Source organism: Lepidochelys kempii, chromosome 7, assembly GCF_965140285.1.
Source record: "Lepidochelys kempii isolate rLepKem1 chromosome 7, rLepKem1.hap1, whole genome shotgun sequence".
In the NCBI taxonomy this organism is placed as follows: Eukaryota; Metazoa; Chordata; order Testudines; family Cheloniidae; genus Lepidochelys; species Lepidochelys kempii.
The window spans coordinates 93,361,021-93,378,677 of record NC_136386.1 but is presented as its reverse complement, the minus strand read 5'-3'; the positions used below and the strand labels follow the sequence as shown (position 1 = coordinate 93,378,677).

Sequence of the window (17,657 nt, the reverse complement as noted above, 5' to 3'; positions counted from 1 at the left end):
AATCCTGGAGTTGTCCCTTTTACCACTTCAGAAGACCTAACTACTCACATCAGTCCTGTGCCTAAAAAACAGGCCCATGGCCTCCTGAAGCTACCACTGCCAATCTGTAATTGCAGCAGTGGCTTTGGAGAAACCATTCCCTTCTCCACAAGTACACAATTTTGCCCACTCTTATCTGCCAATGGCCCTTGAACATGACATGCTATATAAACAAAAACAGTCTCTTTACCTAAAACCGAAATGTAGTCTTAAGAATTGTAAGCTTTTTATTTAGAATAAAGAATTTATCAAAGGACCTACACCAATATCCCTGGAGCAGGACTTACATGTTCAAATGTCTTCTTAAAAGGTGTATGAAATGCGGATACAACATTTTTGGACAAAATAACCAACAAATTTGTCTGGTATTTCAGAATCACTAAATTTACCCCCAACAAGATTAGGAAAAAAACAAACAGTCTTCACACCCTAGGAAGCTAGTCTGTGCATTAATGGTCTCTTCATAAGCAACTATAAAGAATGGCAATGGAGCTTCTCCACAGCCACTCTCCCGCTCTTGGTCTGGAGTGTCTGCATTCCCATAAGCAGGGGAAAGAACAGTGGATTTATGTACTAAATTCATATTCCAGCATATCCATTGGACCCAATTCCAAATCTAACAGTGCAGAGGTATAAAGGGTAGTCCTGCAGTACCCAGAAATTATTCTGCCCATGTTCAGGCTCCCCGAATCCCGCCACCCTTTCTTTCTCCCCAAAACAGGATTGTACAGGTTCTACTGCTTGAAGGGAATCTTAACACCCACGGAGGCAGGGGGAATATTTGCCCCATGATGAATACTTTTACTGTATATTAAGTTTCCCTACAAAGTGCAGAAGGAGAAAAACATTTCAGAATTTTCTCTTCAATTGTGATGTGCAGTTACTGACCAAAGTTCCATTAATAAGTCTGTGATTTTGTATCTCCAGACATTAAACACTATTCTTTCTAAATGTGCACAGGTAACACCAAAATTATGCTGTATACATGGCATGATGAACTACATTCTCCTTTCTCTCTTGCCCCATATCCTAGCATTTTTATAAAAAATGCTTCAAAAATGTTCTCACATACGTAAGACATAGATATTGTGCAACTATAATGAGAAATAAAACATCCTTCCACCAAAAAATTCCCATTTGTTGTATCCTTAATGTATTAATGGGCCAAATATATATGCAGATTTAAAAATGCCATAAACTGGTTATAATGTATTATTTTCTGTACTAAATGTAGATCTGAGAAAACACCAAGTTTGCTTTTATCATCTACTTTTAATTCAAAATATATTAAATGAAACAACATATTTAATATGTGTATTGTACCATTTTATAACTGTCTTGTGACGGCCCAGAGAAGAGTTAGGTATCCAAAATACATGCCTATTCTACAGTATTTGCAGCAGCAAATATAGCAACAGACTCTACTAAAGCCCCTACAGACAAGTTACACAGACTTAAGCTGATTGCTGCAGATTGGATTTGGCTCCCAACCAAGCTTGCAAGACGACAAAGAATTAACCTTTAAATCCATCTTCTTACCTAAAGAAGACTCCACACACACAAGGCTACCTTTACTTGTTATTCAAGGACACCTTAAATGTGTCTCTGAACTGTCATCCCTTCTGTATGTATGAACTGTTAAAATTGTATTATGTTAAGTAATACTGAATGTAAATATAGATATGTGGATATACACATAAATCATTCACATGTAATAACATGTTCATGGATATATTACAACCATGTCTGCAATTATGTTGTCTACACCAAGTACTTTGTTATATGGCATCTATTGCATGAACGACTCATCCAATTAAGGTTTCAGCTTTCAAAAATACAGACAGTATTTTATAAACCATTAACTTTACGAGACTGTTTAAAATGTAAATTTCATTCAATACTGTGGTAACACAAATGTCTCTTATGTAGCTGATGTAATCTTCCATTGAAAAAAGAATGGACACTGTAATTAATCTTGTGCAGACTGTTTCTTTGGAAACATACAATAAAATGAATTTAAAGTTATGCTGCAATTTGAATAGGAAAAAAACCAGTAAGTCTCAAGTGTTATTACATGTTCTTGTTTCGTATGCTCAGGATTACACTTTAAAGTAGGATTACCATTCATTCACTGCTAAGGGGATCAGAAACCACAGATAACGTGTTAGCCATATGTAGGTTTCCCAGAGGCAAACCACGTACCTTATTTATTAAAACAAATATGACAAGCTAACATCCCGAACGACCAGTAGAGTGACCATGGGACTGTCAGTCAAACAACACTTAAAATAAAAGACTTAAAATGAGGAGGGTAATAGTGAACTAACGCTTATACAAAATTATTAAAGAAAACATCATCATTAATTTTAGGAAGAAAAGATTTACTTAGGCCAAGCAAAATGTAAGTTTTATAGAATCGGAAACTTCAGTATCAATATTTCAAGAAGATTTACACATACAGATGTCTGAGTCTTAAACACCGCCTGACTGATTAATTTAAATCCACGAACTCTTGCTGCATGGTTTAATAGATTTAAAAGAGAACTATATATATCTATAGATATATAGATATATAGATATAGATATATTAAAGAGTTTAGTGGTTAATACAGAACAGGGAGTCAACTAGAACATGCCTTTAAAACAATTAACTAAAAAGCACAGCATGGAAGAAAATACTGGAAACACTGTAGTCTGTCAGTAAACTGCATTCTGATATGTCTCCTCACCCTCTTTTGAGGTTAATGTGCAGCGTCTTCTATAATTTTTTAGATTTGTACTTTACAATACACTCAGCTGAAAATAAATTATAACAAAGTATGTTATATGTCATTCTTCATTAATGTACAGGGAATCTATCGTCTTCCAAGTGAAATCAGTAATGCTCTATGTAGGCAGGGGTATGTGTCCACGCACAGTCAATTGTAGGATCAGTGCCTTTAATGGAATTTTTACAGGAAAAAAAAATATAGGTTTCTAAATTTGATTTGGTATTCAGATACGAATCATTACAATTCAAGAAGAAATTAATCTATGTTTCCACATGAAGTATCAGAGAAACAAGTCTTGAAAATACTCATCAAATTCTTCCTCCCTGTAAGAAAAATCAAATAATAATATTAAAATATGTGAGTAGTGGATGTAGGGCTTTTTATCTGTAACCACACAGCCTTTATTCCTTGTGCTGCAAAAGTTTGGTGAGATTTCAGGTTATAAGAACAAGTTCAAAGCCATGCTCATGAGGTACACTACATTTCTATTTTCCCTCATTTCCACCTCTTTCTAACTGACTGAAGCAGTGTTTTGGTATTTAGGACTCCTAATAATGTAATTATTGTGGCATGACATTACTCTTGTAATAAATATTAGGGAATGTATAGTATATAAATGATCAAAGTTTATTGTCTCCTCTGTGAGTAGAACCAATATAATTAAAACAAAGTTATGCTTGCCCTCAATCATAATCCAACATTTAAAGATAACTATCCCTAAAAAATAAGGGAATAGGACACAGTTTATCTGTCTGGGGTTTCAGGAGATCTGCTACATTTCTCTTTATACCTGCTGTCTATAATCTCACCTCTCCCGCCTTAGCATGAAATGGCTTTGGAATCAAGGAGGGTTAGATTTGTTTTTCATCTTTTCCAATGAAATAAGTATCCTGGAGTTTGTGGCTCTGCAAGCCCAACAACAGCTTTTTAGGGCATTTTTCTATTAATATCTCTAGCTGAGTAAGTATGCAAATAGGGTTTTGTACAAGTAACGTCACCTCAGACAGACACCATCACTCCCTGGCTGTTACTAGAGCTGCAGTAGTGGGAAGGAGGTGTCTTTTCACATGTATCTGTAGAGCCCTGCGCGGATCCAAAAATCTATATCCGTGGATGCAGATATCTGTGGATATAAATTGGGTATCCGCAGAGCTGCAGGGCTCGACCAGGAACTGCAGCGCCAAAGGAACAGCATGTCGGGCTGCTGCTCACAGGAGCCAGCGCCCTGCATGGGCAGGTCCTCTGGCATTTACTAAGGCAGGTAGCAGCCTCACCAGCAGCGGTCCCGGGTCATACTAGCATGTGCGAGCAGCTTGTACACTCCCAGAAAGGTATCCCTTCCACACAGCAGTCTGCGGCTCCTGTCCAGAGTGTGTGAACTGCTTGCACACACTAGCGCGACCAGGGACAGCAGCCAGTGAATCTGGTGCCCACCCCAATGGGCGGGGCTGGAGGCAGTACAACCACGCTAGAGGAGCTTCCCGCATGGGGTATTGACTCCTGCGAGAGGCAACCCGACATGCTGCTGCTTTTGCCACTGCAGTTCCCAATAGAGCCCTGCAGCTCCACGGATACCCAATTTATATCCACGGATATAGATTTTGTATCAGTGCAGAGCTCTGTATCTGCATAGTGGCAGATTGCCTCACTACAATACTTCCAAGCTGAAGAAAGGTGCTGCTGAGCACTGCTCCATGGTATGTAGCACGTGTAGTGTTTCCTTGCATGGCCTCTCATTGACTGCCTCACCACATAGGAGTTCTGCAACTTTGTGTGTCTTTATCCCCAAGGAGTGGGAGTAGGATATGACTGACCCCCTGTGATCTGACCTGCACGGATGTAGCTATTTCCTCTAATGTATTTCAAGAATAGATTGATTTCAAGTAAATTTTGGCCAAAAATTTGAGAAAAATTCAAATACAGTTTGAATTGTTTGTTAGGTCTTCCTAATGAGTGAAGAGTAGCAGGGCATCTGGAGAATAAGACCAGCACTAGATCCTAAATAAATTCCTATTTTGGGAAAGGTTGGATACATACATGCACTGGAAATTTATGCTACAGAGAAACTTTCTTCCCACTCTTCAAAATATAAGTTGTGTCACTGGTGCTTTTTGTTTAAGTAGCGTCCAATGTAGGTTTTATTTTTAAAGGATCTAAAGCAAAAATCCGCAATTTTATTATCTTGTTACCGGTTTTAAAGCAAGTAAATGGGAGGTATTCTATTACCAGAAATCAAATTACTTCCCATTGTGCAAATATTCCAACATATTTACTGGTGAAAAAAGTGAAAAGGAGCAAATTATGGTCACAAGAATCCCCTCAAGGGGTGTGCATGTCCATTACAACATGGAGCCCAGGCCTGTGGCAGGTCCTTCCACAGTGCTGCAAAGGCCCAAGGTAACGGCTGGGGAAGAGGAAGAGCAGGGAAGGGCCAATGAGTCAATTACTAAGTGGATGAATGACAGGTCACTTAACAGACTAAAAGTGGCAATTTTTCAACAAAAAAAACCTTCAAAAACAGTCTCCAACGTGAAACTGCAGAACTGGAATTAATTTGCAAACTGGACACCATCACATTCGGCTGAATAAAGACTGGGAGTGATTGGGTCATTACAAAACCTAAACCCAATTTCCCCCATACTAATTTCCCCCTACTGTTACTCACACCTTCTTGTCAACTGTTTGAAATGGGCCACTTTCATTACCACTACAAAAGTTATTTTTCCTCCCTTGGTATTCTACTGTTAATTGAATTGTCTCGTTAGACTGACCTCGCACTTGGTAGGGCAACTCCCATCTTTTCATGTATTTATACCTGCTCCTATATTTTCCACTCCATGCATCTGATGAAGTGGATTCTAGCCCACAAAAGCTTATGCCCAAATACATTTGTTAGTCTCTAAGGTGCCACAAGGACTGCTCGCTGTTCTTGCTGATACAGACTAACACGGCTACCACTCTGAAACCTAAGTGGAGTCACCTTCCTTTCCATAGAGGTGAAGGAGCAGAGGGAATAGCAAGCAAAACAGAGGCTACTGTAGTGCTGAGGCTGCAACAGCAGGGCTGGAGCATCTCCCTGCCTTGAGGGGAGGATTTCTCCAAGTTTCACACACTTCCTCTCCTTCTAAGGGTATATACTTGGGTGTGGTGAAGGGAAGAAGATTTGGCATTGATTTTCAGTGTTGGAATAATCATAATAAATCCTGAAAAGACGCATACAGCCACATGATTTTTGAATAGGCATAACTATTACAAGATATACAAGCTATTGGTATCAGAACTAACCGTGATTTTTCATGTGTCTCTTGTAGAGGACCCTTCCAAAAGTCAGCATCTGAAGGATGCTCTTCACTGTCATCTGCGTCTGTTAAAGATTATAAAAACGTCTTACGAAAATTAATTTTCAAAAAAAGTTTTCTTCCAAATTTTACATGGCAAGTATTAGTATAGTATTAGTAAGTCTAAGCCTCTGAATCAAAGTATAACTTTAAGCATGAGAATTCTGGGGGAATTTTTTTTTTTTTTTTGCAAATCGCTTTTCATACAAATGTGCAGTTGTCTCCCTAGTACGTATCTCATGGGACGTGCAACCTTAAAAAGGAAAATCAATACAAGAAATTTATTTTCTACCTTAAAATGAAATATTTATTATTAAAAAAGAGACATGAAAAACATGAGAGAATAGTGTTCAATCCAGCTTTTGGGGTCCAGTTTTCAATCTGGATTGGGACCGTATTGGTAGCCTGCACACATTTTTCATTATTAGCTGATGTTCTTTAATTTTTAAGGTTGTCTTCCATATTTTTTCTACAATTAAAATAGGTTATTATATAGAGGACTTTCAAGACTGTGCAGAAATGAAACTTTAACATCCTCAACTCATCTTTTGCCCAAAACATAAGTTATGGCAAATTCATCTGACAATCATTTCTGCTTACCAACTAAAATTGTTACGTTACAGCATTTGTTTTTTAAAAGCTGTATTGATTTGATATGGTGGCTCTAATGCCTTAATCTGTTGGACTCTGCTCCAGAACACTGATCCTTGTATCAACAGTAGTGTTAGCACTTTGCTCCTAAAATTAAACAAAGAAATGCTGCACATGCTCCATGTTGGCACACAGATCCTCACAGAGTAGGGGAACAGAATTATAATCTCCCATCTATCTAAGAACAAAGATATAATACAGAAAATTAGAGGCATATTAGCAAATTCAGGACCTTACAGCTCATGTGTTCTAATCTCACCAGCAGAGATCAATGTGAGCATCTAAAATTAGAGTAATATAGTGTTTTGAATCATGGTAATAAAAAAGGAATAAGCGATTCAATTTCTATTTATGTACTGATTTATGTCAACTAATTATAAATTGTAATAATGTAGAGAAACTAACAGATTGCCTCAGCCTCAAATACCTAACACTTTATATCTTATACCTCAAAAAATATGTAATGGTTTGTAACTGTACAATGCAATTTTTAAAAATTATTTTATTTATTTTTTTGGGGGAGGTAAAAGACTGGAGGTTATGGACCTCTAGCCCTCAACCTCCCCACACCCCAATTGCTCCCTAGGGCTCCTTTCTGACAGCAGCAGGGGGCAGCCCAAAGTCTTCCACTGTGGAGAGAGGGACCCACTCCAGGACTCTCTTTGTCTGGCAGGGAACTGAGGTCTGGAAGGCATCCCCAAATGTTCTATTTCAGGAGGGCAGGTAAACAGGAACTATCAGTTTCTTCCAGACACTCTGCAACAAGGAAGTAGGAGGCCCAGAGGCAGGAGCCCCCATAATAAAACAGGCATTGGGGAGTGGAATTAGTGAGGAGCAGGGAATGCCATTGCCAAAGCAGCCACTAGGACCCTCAGCTCTTCTTACTATAGCAGGGGGCTCTATGAAGTACTGCGGGTGGGAACTGGAATGGACTTTGGTTTAGAGCATATTGGGCAAAGTACCTCCCCCACACTGCTCTCTAATAATTTATTCTGAGGTCACAGATAACTTACACATACCTCACATACCTCTCACGCCCCTACAGTGATTAGCAGAGCAATATTTGTTTTCACCTTTATAGTCTTTGTTGCACAAATGTAACCCAAATCTTGAACTATTTTTCCTAGTATTACTATTCTTCTATTATCTTCTCCTTCCTAGATTCCACAATTTCACTTCCTTCCATAAACTTGAAAAGGATTCCTGCCAAGTGTCCTTCATCTATCCTTCCTATGAATTTAAATCAGTGGCTCTCAATCTTTCCAAACTACTATACCCCATTTCAGGAATCTGATCTGTCTTGTGTACCTCCAAGTTTCACCTCACTTAAAAACTTCTTGCTTACAAAATCAGACAAAAATACAGAAGTGTCACAACACGCTATTACTGAAAAATTTCTTACTTTCTTATTTTTACCCATATAATTATAAAATAAATGAACTGGAATATAAATATTGTACTTACATTTCAGTATATAGTATATAGAGCAGCGTAAAGAAGTCATTATCTGTATGTAATTTTAGGTGGTAATGACTTCGCTAGTACTTTTTCTGTAGCCTGTTGTAAAACTAGGCAAATATCTAGATGAGTTGATGTACCACCCAGAAAACCCTTGTGTGGAGGTACATGTACCCTTGGTTGAGAATCACTGATTTAAATCAATCTTTTTTTTTTTTGTTTGATAATCCTATGTTTGCTTCTCTTCCTACAGTATTTCATAAACGATATTTCAAATCATTGTATCAGAAGACCAAAACTGCTGATGAATAGAACTGAAACCGAGGACAAACCAACTTGTAATAGAATAAGTAAAAAATTTAGGAAGTCATTTGAATAATTTACCGTTATCAAAATCATCTGAATCATCTGAGGAAACTTGATCTGAAAAGAAACAGCCATTTAAAAACAATTAGTTTACCTTGATTTTATGCACTATTTTTAACATGTTTTACAAGGGCACACTTACCACCTAATAAACCTCTCTCTCTCTCTCGCGCACACACAAAATAAGGCAAACACTTAAGTAAAGGGATTATTTTTCTACAAAATGGAAAGTCATCAGTTTCAGGTAAAATATGTTATCCCCATATCTGTGATATGAAAAAGGTTATCTTAGGTTATCAAAAGGCTTGCAACCCCAGAGCCACATGGAACCAAACACTTTAGTACTCTTTTTGGTATGCTGCTTCCCTTTGTTTGGACAGGTCTTTCTTCAAATAGTATATTACTCTGGAGGCTCTTCTGGTCTATGAATCATTAGAAATTCATCCCCTTTCTCTTTCCCCTGACAATCCAGTTAATGAGCCATTGAAATCCAGTAACATAAATGTATCTCTCACTTTGATAGGGTTAAACACTCAATATTTGTATTTAATATTTAAAAATAGAGACAGTTTAAAAACTTATTTTACCTTTCTGTTTATTTCTCTGTTTAGATCTGTGTTTTTCTGAATGAGATAATCTTGACTTCTTACTTTTGGGGTCTTCAGTGTTTTGTTCAGTTCTCCCTCTCTTCTTGTTTGGTTTGACTTCTCTCCTCCTTTATAATAAAAAATGAATACATAAGTTCTGCCAATGTACTCTTCGAGCAACAGAAAACATATCAGAAATCAAGCCCCATCAAGAGATTATATACTACTTCCAACATTTGTTTATTACAGATTAAACATTTAAAATGAATGTCTAATGCAAAAAATATTATTGTTACCTTAAGGCTGTTACCTACATCCGAACACAAAAAGACAGGAAATGCTAAAATGAAGGTTACTTACTTATACACGGAGTTCTTTGCAATGACTCTGTATATTCACACTTATGGGTAATACACCGACCAGTGCATCCTAACGGTAGAACCTTCTTCAAGTAGTGCCCGTTAGAGACCAGTTGCGCCCCCTCCTATCCCTTCCCTCAGCATCTTCCAACACTGATTAGGGGCAACACTATATAAGGGGGTGTTGAGCCCTCTCCTGCCTTGGGTTCCTTCTACCACAACTGAGAGAAACCAAGATAGGACTCTGAGAAAGAGGGGAAGGTGGGCGGGATGAGTGAACATAGAGTCATCTCAAGAATTTCAGTTACAAGGAACCTTCATATCTTCTTTGAGTGGTTCTGCATATTCCCACTTAAGGGTAGTCTGGCAAGCAGTACTGAAAACTCAGGAGAAGGGGACGGAGTCCTAATTAAACAATGACTGAAGCACTGTTCCATCTAATCTAGCATCTGCTCTTGAAGCCAAATACAAATCATAACGTTTACTAATCATATGGTCTGACTTCCAAGTAGGAGCCTTACAGATTTCCAAGACAGAGAAACGTCTAAGACAAGCAAATGATGCTGCCGCTGCCCTAGCGGAAAGAAATCTCACAAAAGTAGGCACAGGCACGGCTGCTAATTTGTCACATTCAAAGACACATTATTTAATCCATTTGGAAATAGCAGATACACTAAAACCCATATACGTTTTAGCATACAAAACAAATAACATACAAGACTTTCAAAAAATCTGTAGTTTATTTAAATAATATGTTAAAACTAGGGCTGCCAATTAATCGCAGTTAACTCAAGCAATTAACTCAAAAAAATTAATGATTAAAAAAATTAATCATGATTAAACAATAGACTACCAACTGACATTAAATATTTCTGATGTTTTTCTACATTTTCAAATGTATCAGTTTCAATTACAACACAGAATACAAGTGTATAGTGCTCACTTTATATTATTTTTGCTTACAAATATTTGCATTTAAAATGGTAAACAAAAGTAGTATTTTTTAATTCACCTCATACAAGTACTGTAGTGCAATCTCTATCATGAAAGTGCAACTTCAAATGTAGTTTTTTTGTAACATAACTGCACTCAAAAACAAAACAATGCAAAACTTTAGAGCTTACAAGTCCTTTCAGTCCTACTTCTCGTTCAGCCAAGTGCGAAGAGAAACAAGTTTGTTGACATTTATGGGAGATAAATGCTGCCTACTTCTTGTTTATAGTGTCACCTGAAAGTGAGAATAGGCATTCGCATGGCACTGTTGTAGCTGGCATCGCAAGATATTTACATGCCAGATGCGCTAAAGAGTCATATGCCTCTTCATGCTTTGGCCATCATTCCAGAGGACACACTTCCATGCTGATGACGCTCATTAAAAAAATAACACGCTATTTAAATTTGTGACTGAACTCCTTGGGGGAGAACTGCATGTCTACTGCTCTGTTTTACCCACATTCTGCCATATATTTCATGTTCTAGCAGTCTCGGATGATGACCCAGCACATGTTGATCGTTTTAAGAACACTTTCACTGCGAATTTGACAAAAGGCAAAGAAGGTACCAGTGTGAAATTTCTAAAGACAGCTACAGCCCTCAACCCAAGATTTAAGAATCTGAAGTGCCTTCCGAGAGAGGCATGAGGCGTAGAGCATGCTTTCAGAAGTCTTAAAAGAGCAACACTCTGATGCAGAAACTACAGAAACCAAACCACCAAAAAAGAAAATCAACTTTCTGCTGGTAGCATCTGACTCAGATGATGAAAATGAACATGTATCAGTCCGCACTGCTTTGGATCATTATTGAGCAGAACCTGTCATCAGCATGGACGCATGTTCTCTGGAACGGTGGTTGAAGCATCAAGGGACATATGAATCTTTAGCGCACCTGACATGTAAATATCTTACAACTCTGCTACAACGGTGCCATGCAAATGCCTGTTCTCACTTTCAGGTGACATTGTAAACAAAAAGCAGGCAGCATCATCTTCTGCAAATGTAAACAAACTTGTTTGTCCGAGTGATTGGCTGAACAAGAAGTAGGACTGATTGGACTTGTAGGCTCTAAAGTTTTACAATTTTTGAATGGAGGGTTTTTTTGTACAAAATTCTACATTTGTAGGTTCAACTTTCATGATAAAGAGATTATACTACAGTACTTGTATTAGGTGAATTGAAAAATACTATTTCTTTTGTTTTTTATAATGCAAATATTTGTAATAAAAATAAAGTGAGCACTGTACACTTTGTATTCTATGCTGTAATTGAAATCAATATATTTGAAAATGTAGAAAACATCCAAAATTAATTAAATAAATGGTATTCTATTATTGTTTAATCGCACGATTAATTGGGATTCATTTTTTTTTAATTTCTTGACAGCCCTAGTTAAAACTCTTCTAGCGTCTAAAGTATGTTACACAGATTCTCCTTTATTAGCATGCGGCTTTGAAAAAATACCGGTAAATTAATTATCTGATTGATTTGCAACTTAGATATTATTTTTGGTAAAAAACTGGGATCAGGCATAAGAACCACTTTTCTTTATGAAAACCCTGCAACAAGGCATGTAATTCACTCATTCTTCTGAATGATGTTATAGCAACAATAAACACAGTTTAAGAGATATAAAGAACGAACGAACGAAAGAACACACTGCCAAGGGTTCAAAAGGCAGCTTCATAAGCACAGATAAAACCAAATTAAGATCCCATGAGGACACCAGATCTGTCAAAGAGGATACAAGTTAGATAACCCCTTTGTGCCATGCAAAAATGATGATCTACCGTTAAGCAAAACATGGTAAGCTGGAAGAGCCATCAAATGAACTCTTAAAGAAGAATTAGATAATTACTCAGATTTTAAATACATCGAATACTCCAATACACCCACAATACAAGCTGTAACTGGTGAGACAGATTTGCCTTGCAACCAAAAAACAAATCTACCTCATTTCAAGTAATAACATTGCTTTCACCACTTGCTTTCTAGAACTAAGTAATGCATTTTAAACCAACAAGGAACAAGACTGTTCTACATTCATCAAATCCCAGGTGCTGAGGAATGGAGAGACTGAGGATCGGTAGCACAGTGGCTAAGTTATGCATCCTGGGCTCTTAGAGACCCTGGTTCAAGTCTTCTGTGGGCATCCCACTGTCTTTCCTCTTAAGCCTCAATTGAGGCTAATGAACCATGAATGTTCTCACTTTCTCCCTTGGGCTTGTGCATAAAATTAGAGCCCCTATGTAAATGTGCCAGGCTGTCAAATAACATCAGGATAAAGAATCCTGCCATGCTGCTGCATCAACAGGTCTGGGGACAAGGGAAGCAGTTTGCAGTCTCCTTCCAACTGCTGACGCAGGTCCACGTACCACTGCACTCTCAGCCAAGCTGGCACAATCGAGATCACCTTTGCCCTGACCTGTTTTATCTTCCTCACCACCTTCTGAATTAATGGAAAATGGAAGTATACAGAAGGTCATTTCACCCAAAACATTAGGAAAGCATCCGACTGACTCTCCGTTCCTGCTCTGGAACAAAATAGATGACACTTTTTGTTGAACCTGATCGCAAACAGGTCTGTACTGGGCTGACCTCAGCTGGAGAAAATCTCTGTACTACCTGGTCCTTCAGAGACCTCACATACATCTGAAAATGGTCTCTGCTGAGATGATCTGCCAACACATTGCTCTCCCCTGCTAAATGAAGAGCTACTGGATAGACGGCGTGAAGAATGCACCAATCCCACAGACCAGAGGTCCCCAAACTGTGGGGCACGCCCCCCTAGGGGGGTGTAGAGGAACATTGGGGGGGGGGGGCACGCAGTGGGCCCAGTCCAGCCCCGCCCCCACCGGGGGGCGGTGGAGGAGGAGGGAGCGCCACCCAGCCCAGCCTCACCCCCAGCTCTGCTCTGACCCTGCCCACATCCATGGCCCTGGCTCCCAGCCCCATGCCTGGCCCTGTCCCCAGCTTCAATGCGGCCCCTCACCCCCAGCTCTGCTCTAACCCTGCCCACATCCATGGCCCTGGCTCCCAGCCCCTCCGCTGGCCCCCAGCACGGCCCTGCACCCGGCCAGGGGCCCAGGCCCCAGCCCCCACCGCAGCCCAGGCCCCAGCCCCCACTGCAACCCTCTGCTCTGCTCCTGGCCGCAGCTCCATTCCCAGCCCAGGGCTGAGGCTGGGGGAATGGCCGGGAGTGGAGCCACACTCAGCTACAGGCCCAGCTGCTGGGCCTCACTGCAGCCCAGCTGCAGCTCCACCCCAACCCGGAAAAAAAATTTTAAATAGGAAAAGCATAAACATTTTTCCTGCTTGCCTAACTCAAAAAATCACTAGGTAGATTTTGCATAAGCTTCCCAAAACCTAATCTTTGGGCTAAAATCTAGCATGGAAATTTCAGCCTAAAAGGCAAATTTGAGATAAGTATGAGCAAATGAAAAAAAAGTTATAATTTGAGTTGCAACTTTTATTATGAATTTCATTAATCCAAAAATACATAATTAGCAATGTTAGAGTATCGATTTCATATAAATGATAAGGAAGTCAGTATAAACAAAAGTTATAGTAATTTTTGCAGCATTCTTACAATTAAACTTATAGGAAAGCTTGGAACAGATTTATTATTTAATCTGAATTTTTCAAAAGGCTCCATTACCTGTGATGAAAATTTAATTTGCAGGAACATTGTGGACACAGTCCTGGGGAGGTGAAAAAAGACAATTTGAACATGAAAATGTCATATTGAGCAGAAATACTTTATTATTATTATGAACATTGTTATCCCAATCTTTATACATTTCTTTCAATTTCACTAATTTTTACAACAACATAAAAATTCCAATGTAGCTATAACCAGGGTTCAAAAAAAGGGAAAAATAGTATGTGATAAAACTGTCAGTATGACTCCAAAGTACTGAATCACTTTGAAGGACGATGGGAGACTCAGCATTGGCTATTGTTCACAAAAAGTAAGTAGCATTTATTGTTTCTGGGGATCATGTTAGAGTATGATTTGGATGTGCTTTTGTGGACAGAATCAAACCACATTATGAATATATTGAAAGAAACACAAACACTACTAAGGCTTCTCACAGAGCAAGTATTATTGTATAGATGGACCCATAGTCAAGAAAAGAAAGATTAAAAAGACCCCACCCCTCTCTCTCACACTATTTACAAAAAAAAGCTTAATTATTTTTTGTATGTATCCATATACTGTTATGCACACATATTCAATAAGATCGGACTGAATAGATGAGACTTTGTGGCATGGGAATTATCCTTAGTGCAGTTAAAGATTTTCTGGGGAAAATCATAGAAATGGGCTGGAAGTGACTTTGAGAGGTCATCAAATACACCCCCATGTACTGAGGCAGGACCAAGTGATTCTAGACCAGGGGTGGTCAAACTTTTTAGCCGGAGGGCCACAGCGTTGTTGCGAAACTGTATGGAGGGCTGGGTAGGGAAGGCTGTGCCTCCCCAAACAGCCTGGCCCCCGCCCCATCCCAATTCCCGCCCCCTGACTGCCCCCCTCAGAACCTCTGCCCCATCCCACCTCCCCCTGCTCCCTGTCCCCTGACTGCCCCTACCCCTATTCACACCCCCGCCAGTCCCCCTGGGACTCCCACATCTATCCAACCCCCCCGTTCCCCGTCCCCTGACCCTCCCCCCCCCCGAACCTCTGCCCTATCCAACCTCCCCCTGCTCCCTGTCCCCTGACTGCCCCGACCCCTATCCACACCCCTGCCCCAACCGTCCCCTGGGACCCCACCCCCTATCCAACCTCCCCCTGCTCCCTGTCCCCCAATTGCCCCCCCCCCCAGAACCTCCACCCCATCCAACCGCCTCCTGTCCCCTGACTGCCTCTGGGACTCCCTGCCCATTATCCACCTCCCTCACCCTGCCCCCTTACCATGCTGCTCAGAGCAGCAGGAGCTCGCAGGCACACGGCCCACCACCCACACTGCCTGGCAGAAGCAGCGGGCCAGAGCGCTGGTGGCACAGCGTGCTGAGGCTGCGGGGAAGGGGGAACAGCAGGGAAGGGGCCAGGGGCTAGCTTCCCTAGTCAGGAGCTCAGGGGCCAGGCAGGATGGTCCCGTGGGCCGGATGTGGCCCACAGGCCATAGTTTGTCCACCCTCTGTTCTAGACCAACTCTGAGAGGTATTTGTCCAACTTGTTCTTTAAAACCTCCAGTGATGCAGATTCCACAACCTACCTTGGAAGCCCGTTCTAGAGCTTACCTATTTTTTTAGCTACGAAGTTTTTCCTAATATCTAACCTAAATTTCCCTTGCTGCAGATTAAGCCTACTGTTTCTTGCCCTACCTTCAGAACAATTATGGAGAACAATTGATCACAGTCCTCTTTATAAGAGCCCTTAACATCTCTAAAGGCTTAGAAGATCCCCCTCCAGTCTTCTTTTCTCAAGACTAAACATGCCCAGTTTTTTTTAACCTTTCCGCTTAGGTCACAGTTTGTAAAACTGCTCTCCTCTGGACTCTTTCTGATTTGTCCACATCTTTCCTAAAGTGTGGTGCCCAGAACTGGATACACTACTCCAGCTGAGGCCTCACCAGTGCTGAATAGAGCAGCACAACTACCTCCCAGGTCTTACAGACAACGCGCCTGTTAATAGACCCCAGAATGATGATATCCATTTTTTGCAACTGCATCACATTTTTAGTGCATTCAATGTGTGATCCACTATAACTGCCAGATGCTTCTCAGCGGTAGTACCGCGTAGCCAGTTATTCCCCATTTTATAGTTGTGCATTTGATTTTTTCTTCCCAAGTGTTTTACTTTGCACATGTCTTTACTGAATTTCATCTGGTTGATTTCAGACCAGATTTCTCCAATTTGTCAAGGTAGTTTTGAATTCTAATCTTGTCCTCTAAAGTGCATGCAACCCCTCTCATCTTTGTATCATTTCCAAATTTTATAATCATATTCTCCACTCCATTATCCAAGTCATTAATGAAAATATTTAATAGTACTGGTTCCAGGACTGACCCTACAGAACACCACTAGACAGAACACTCCCAGTTTGACAGCGAACCACAGATAACTACTTTTGAGTATATTGCTTCAACCAGTTGTGCATCCACCTTATGGTAATTACATCTAGACCACATTTGCCCAGTTTGCTTATAAGAATGCCATGTGGGACTGTGTCAAAAACCTTACTAAAATCAGGATATACCACATCTACTGTTTCCCCTGCCTCCAGAAGCCCAGTAACCTTGTCAAAGAAGGAAAATAGGTATGCTAGTATTAGAATTAAGAAATGTCAGTATTAAAAATAAAATTAAGTTAATGTAATGCTTGCAAAAGGTGTTTGACAGCACTAAAGACTATTTAGCCACAGAAATGGTTCAGCATGAGTTGTGCTGAAACTTCACATATGCTGTTCAGTCTTCCTCTTAAAAAAAATAAATGAAGCAGCTGTGTTACAACAATACGACTAGAAGAATCTATGGCAGTAAGAATTAGACAGCAAGAAGTGTTCAGGTAATAAAGCAATTATAGGTTGTACTGATTGAAAGAGAGCGGTTTCCCTAAAGCACAGCCATTATTATATTTGTAACTAGTCCAACCAAAAGTATCATATACAACAACTTATTTTCCTCCTTGCCTACTATCCTAAGCATGACTACAATTTCTAGGTTTTTCATTATATCATTAAATAGTAAGATATTAGCCTTCATTTGCATTTACATAAGCTTGAAGGCCAACCATAGGAAGGGGCTGACTTACGCAATTTCACAAGGGCATTCCTCTTTTCACCATATTCAGTGTACCCAAAATTCACCTCCCAGCTCTTCAGTCCTTCTTTCTCATCACAGTGCTTATTTCCACAGGAAAACTGACCTGTCAAGAGACCAAAAGAAAAAATCATGGTTAAATCATTAGCTCATTTGGGCTTGACATTGTTATATCCAGTCTTCCTTTTTTACATTACTCAGCATTAAAAAGGTAGAAAGTAATGTCTAGAGGTAATGAACTAGTAGCAAACAACACTTAAGGACATAGCCACACTATTTGTTTAATATTGCACAATATTTGCAAAGAAAAAACAATTTAACAAATTAGATC

At 39.8% G+C, this 17,657-nt stretch overlaps 1 protein-coding gene across 5 annotated transcripts in view; it reads right to left on the bottom strand.

The window, feature by feature from the left end:
- The window catches only part of LOC140914895 (protein FRA10AC1), an 87,676-nt gene that overhangs the window by 30,857 nt on the left and 39,162 nt on the right, over positions 1–17,657 (bottom strand). For 3 of the 5 annotated variants that reach the window (XM_073353860.2, XM_073353861.2, XM_073353862.2), the window contains exons 9-13: positions 17,319–17,432; positions 14,220–14,262; positions 9,211–9,338; positions 8,642–8,680; positions 6,096–6,174 (exon numbers count right to left, since the gene is read on the bottom strand). In XM_073353860.2, coding sequence (XP_073209961.1) covers positions 6,096–6,174; positions 8,642–8,680; positions 9,211–9,338; positions 14,220–14,262; positions 17,319–17,432 — 403 coding nt within the window. Of the gene's footprint in view, positions 1–2,203; positions 3,134–6,095; positions 6,175–8,641; positions 8,681–9,210; positions 9,339–14,219; positions 14,263–17,318; positions 17,433–17,657 lie in introns of those variants that run through there. The other 2 variants (XM_073353863.2, XM_073353859.2) reach the window with 2 other exon arrangements.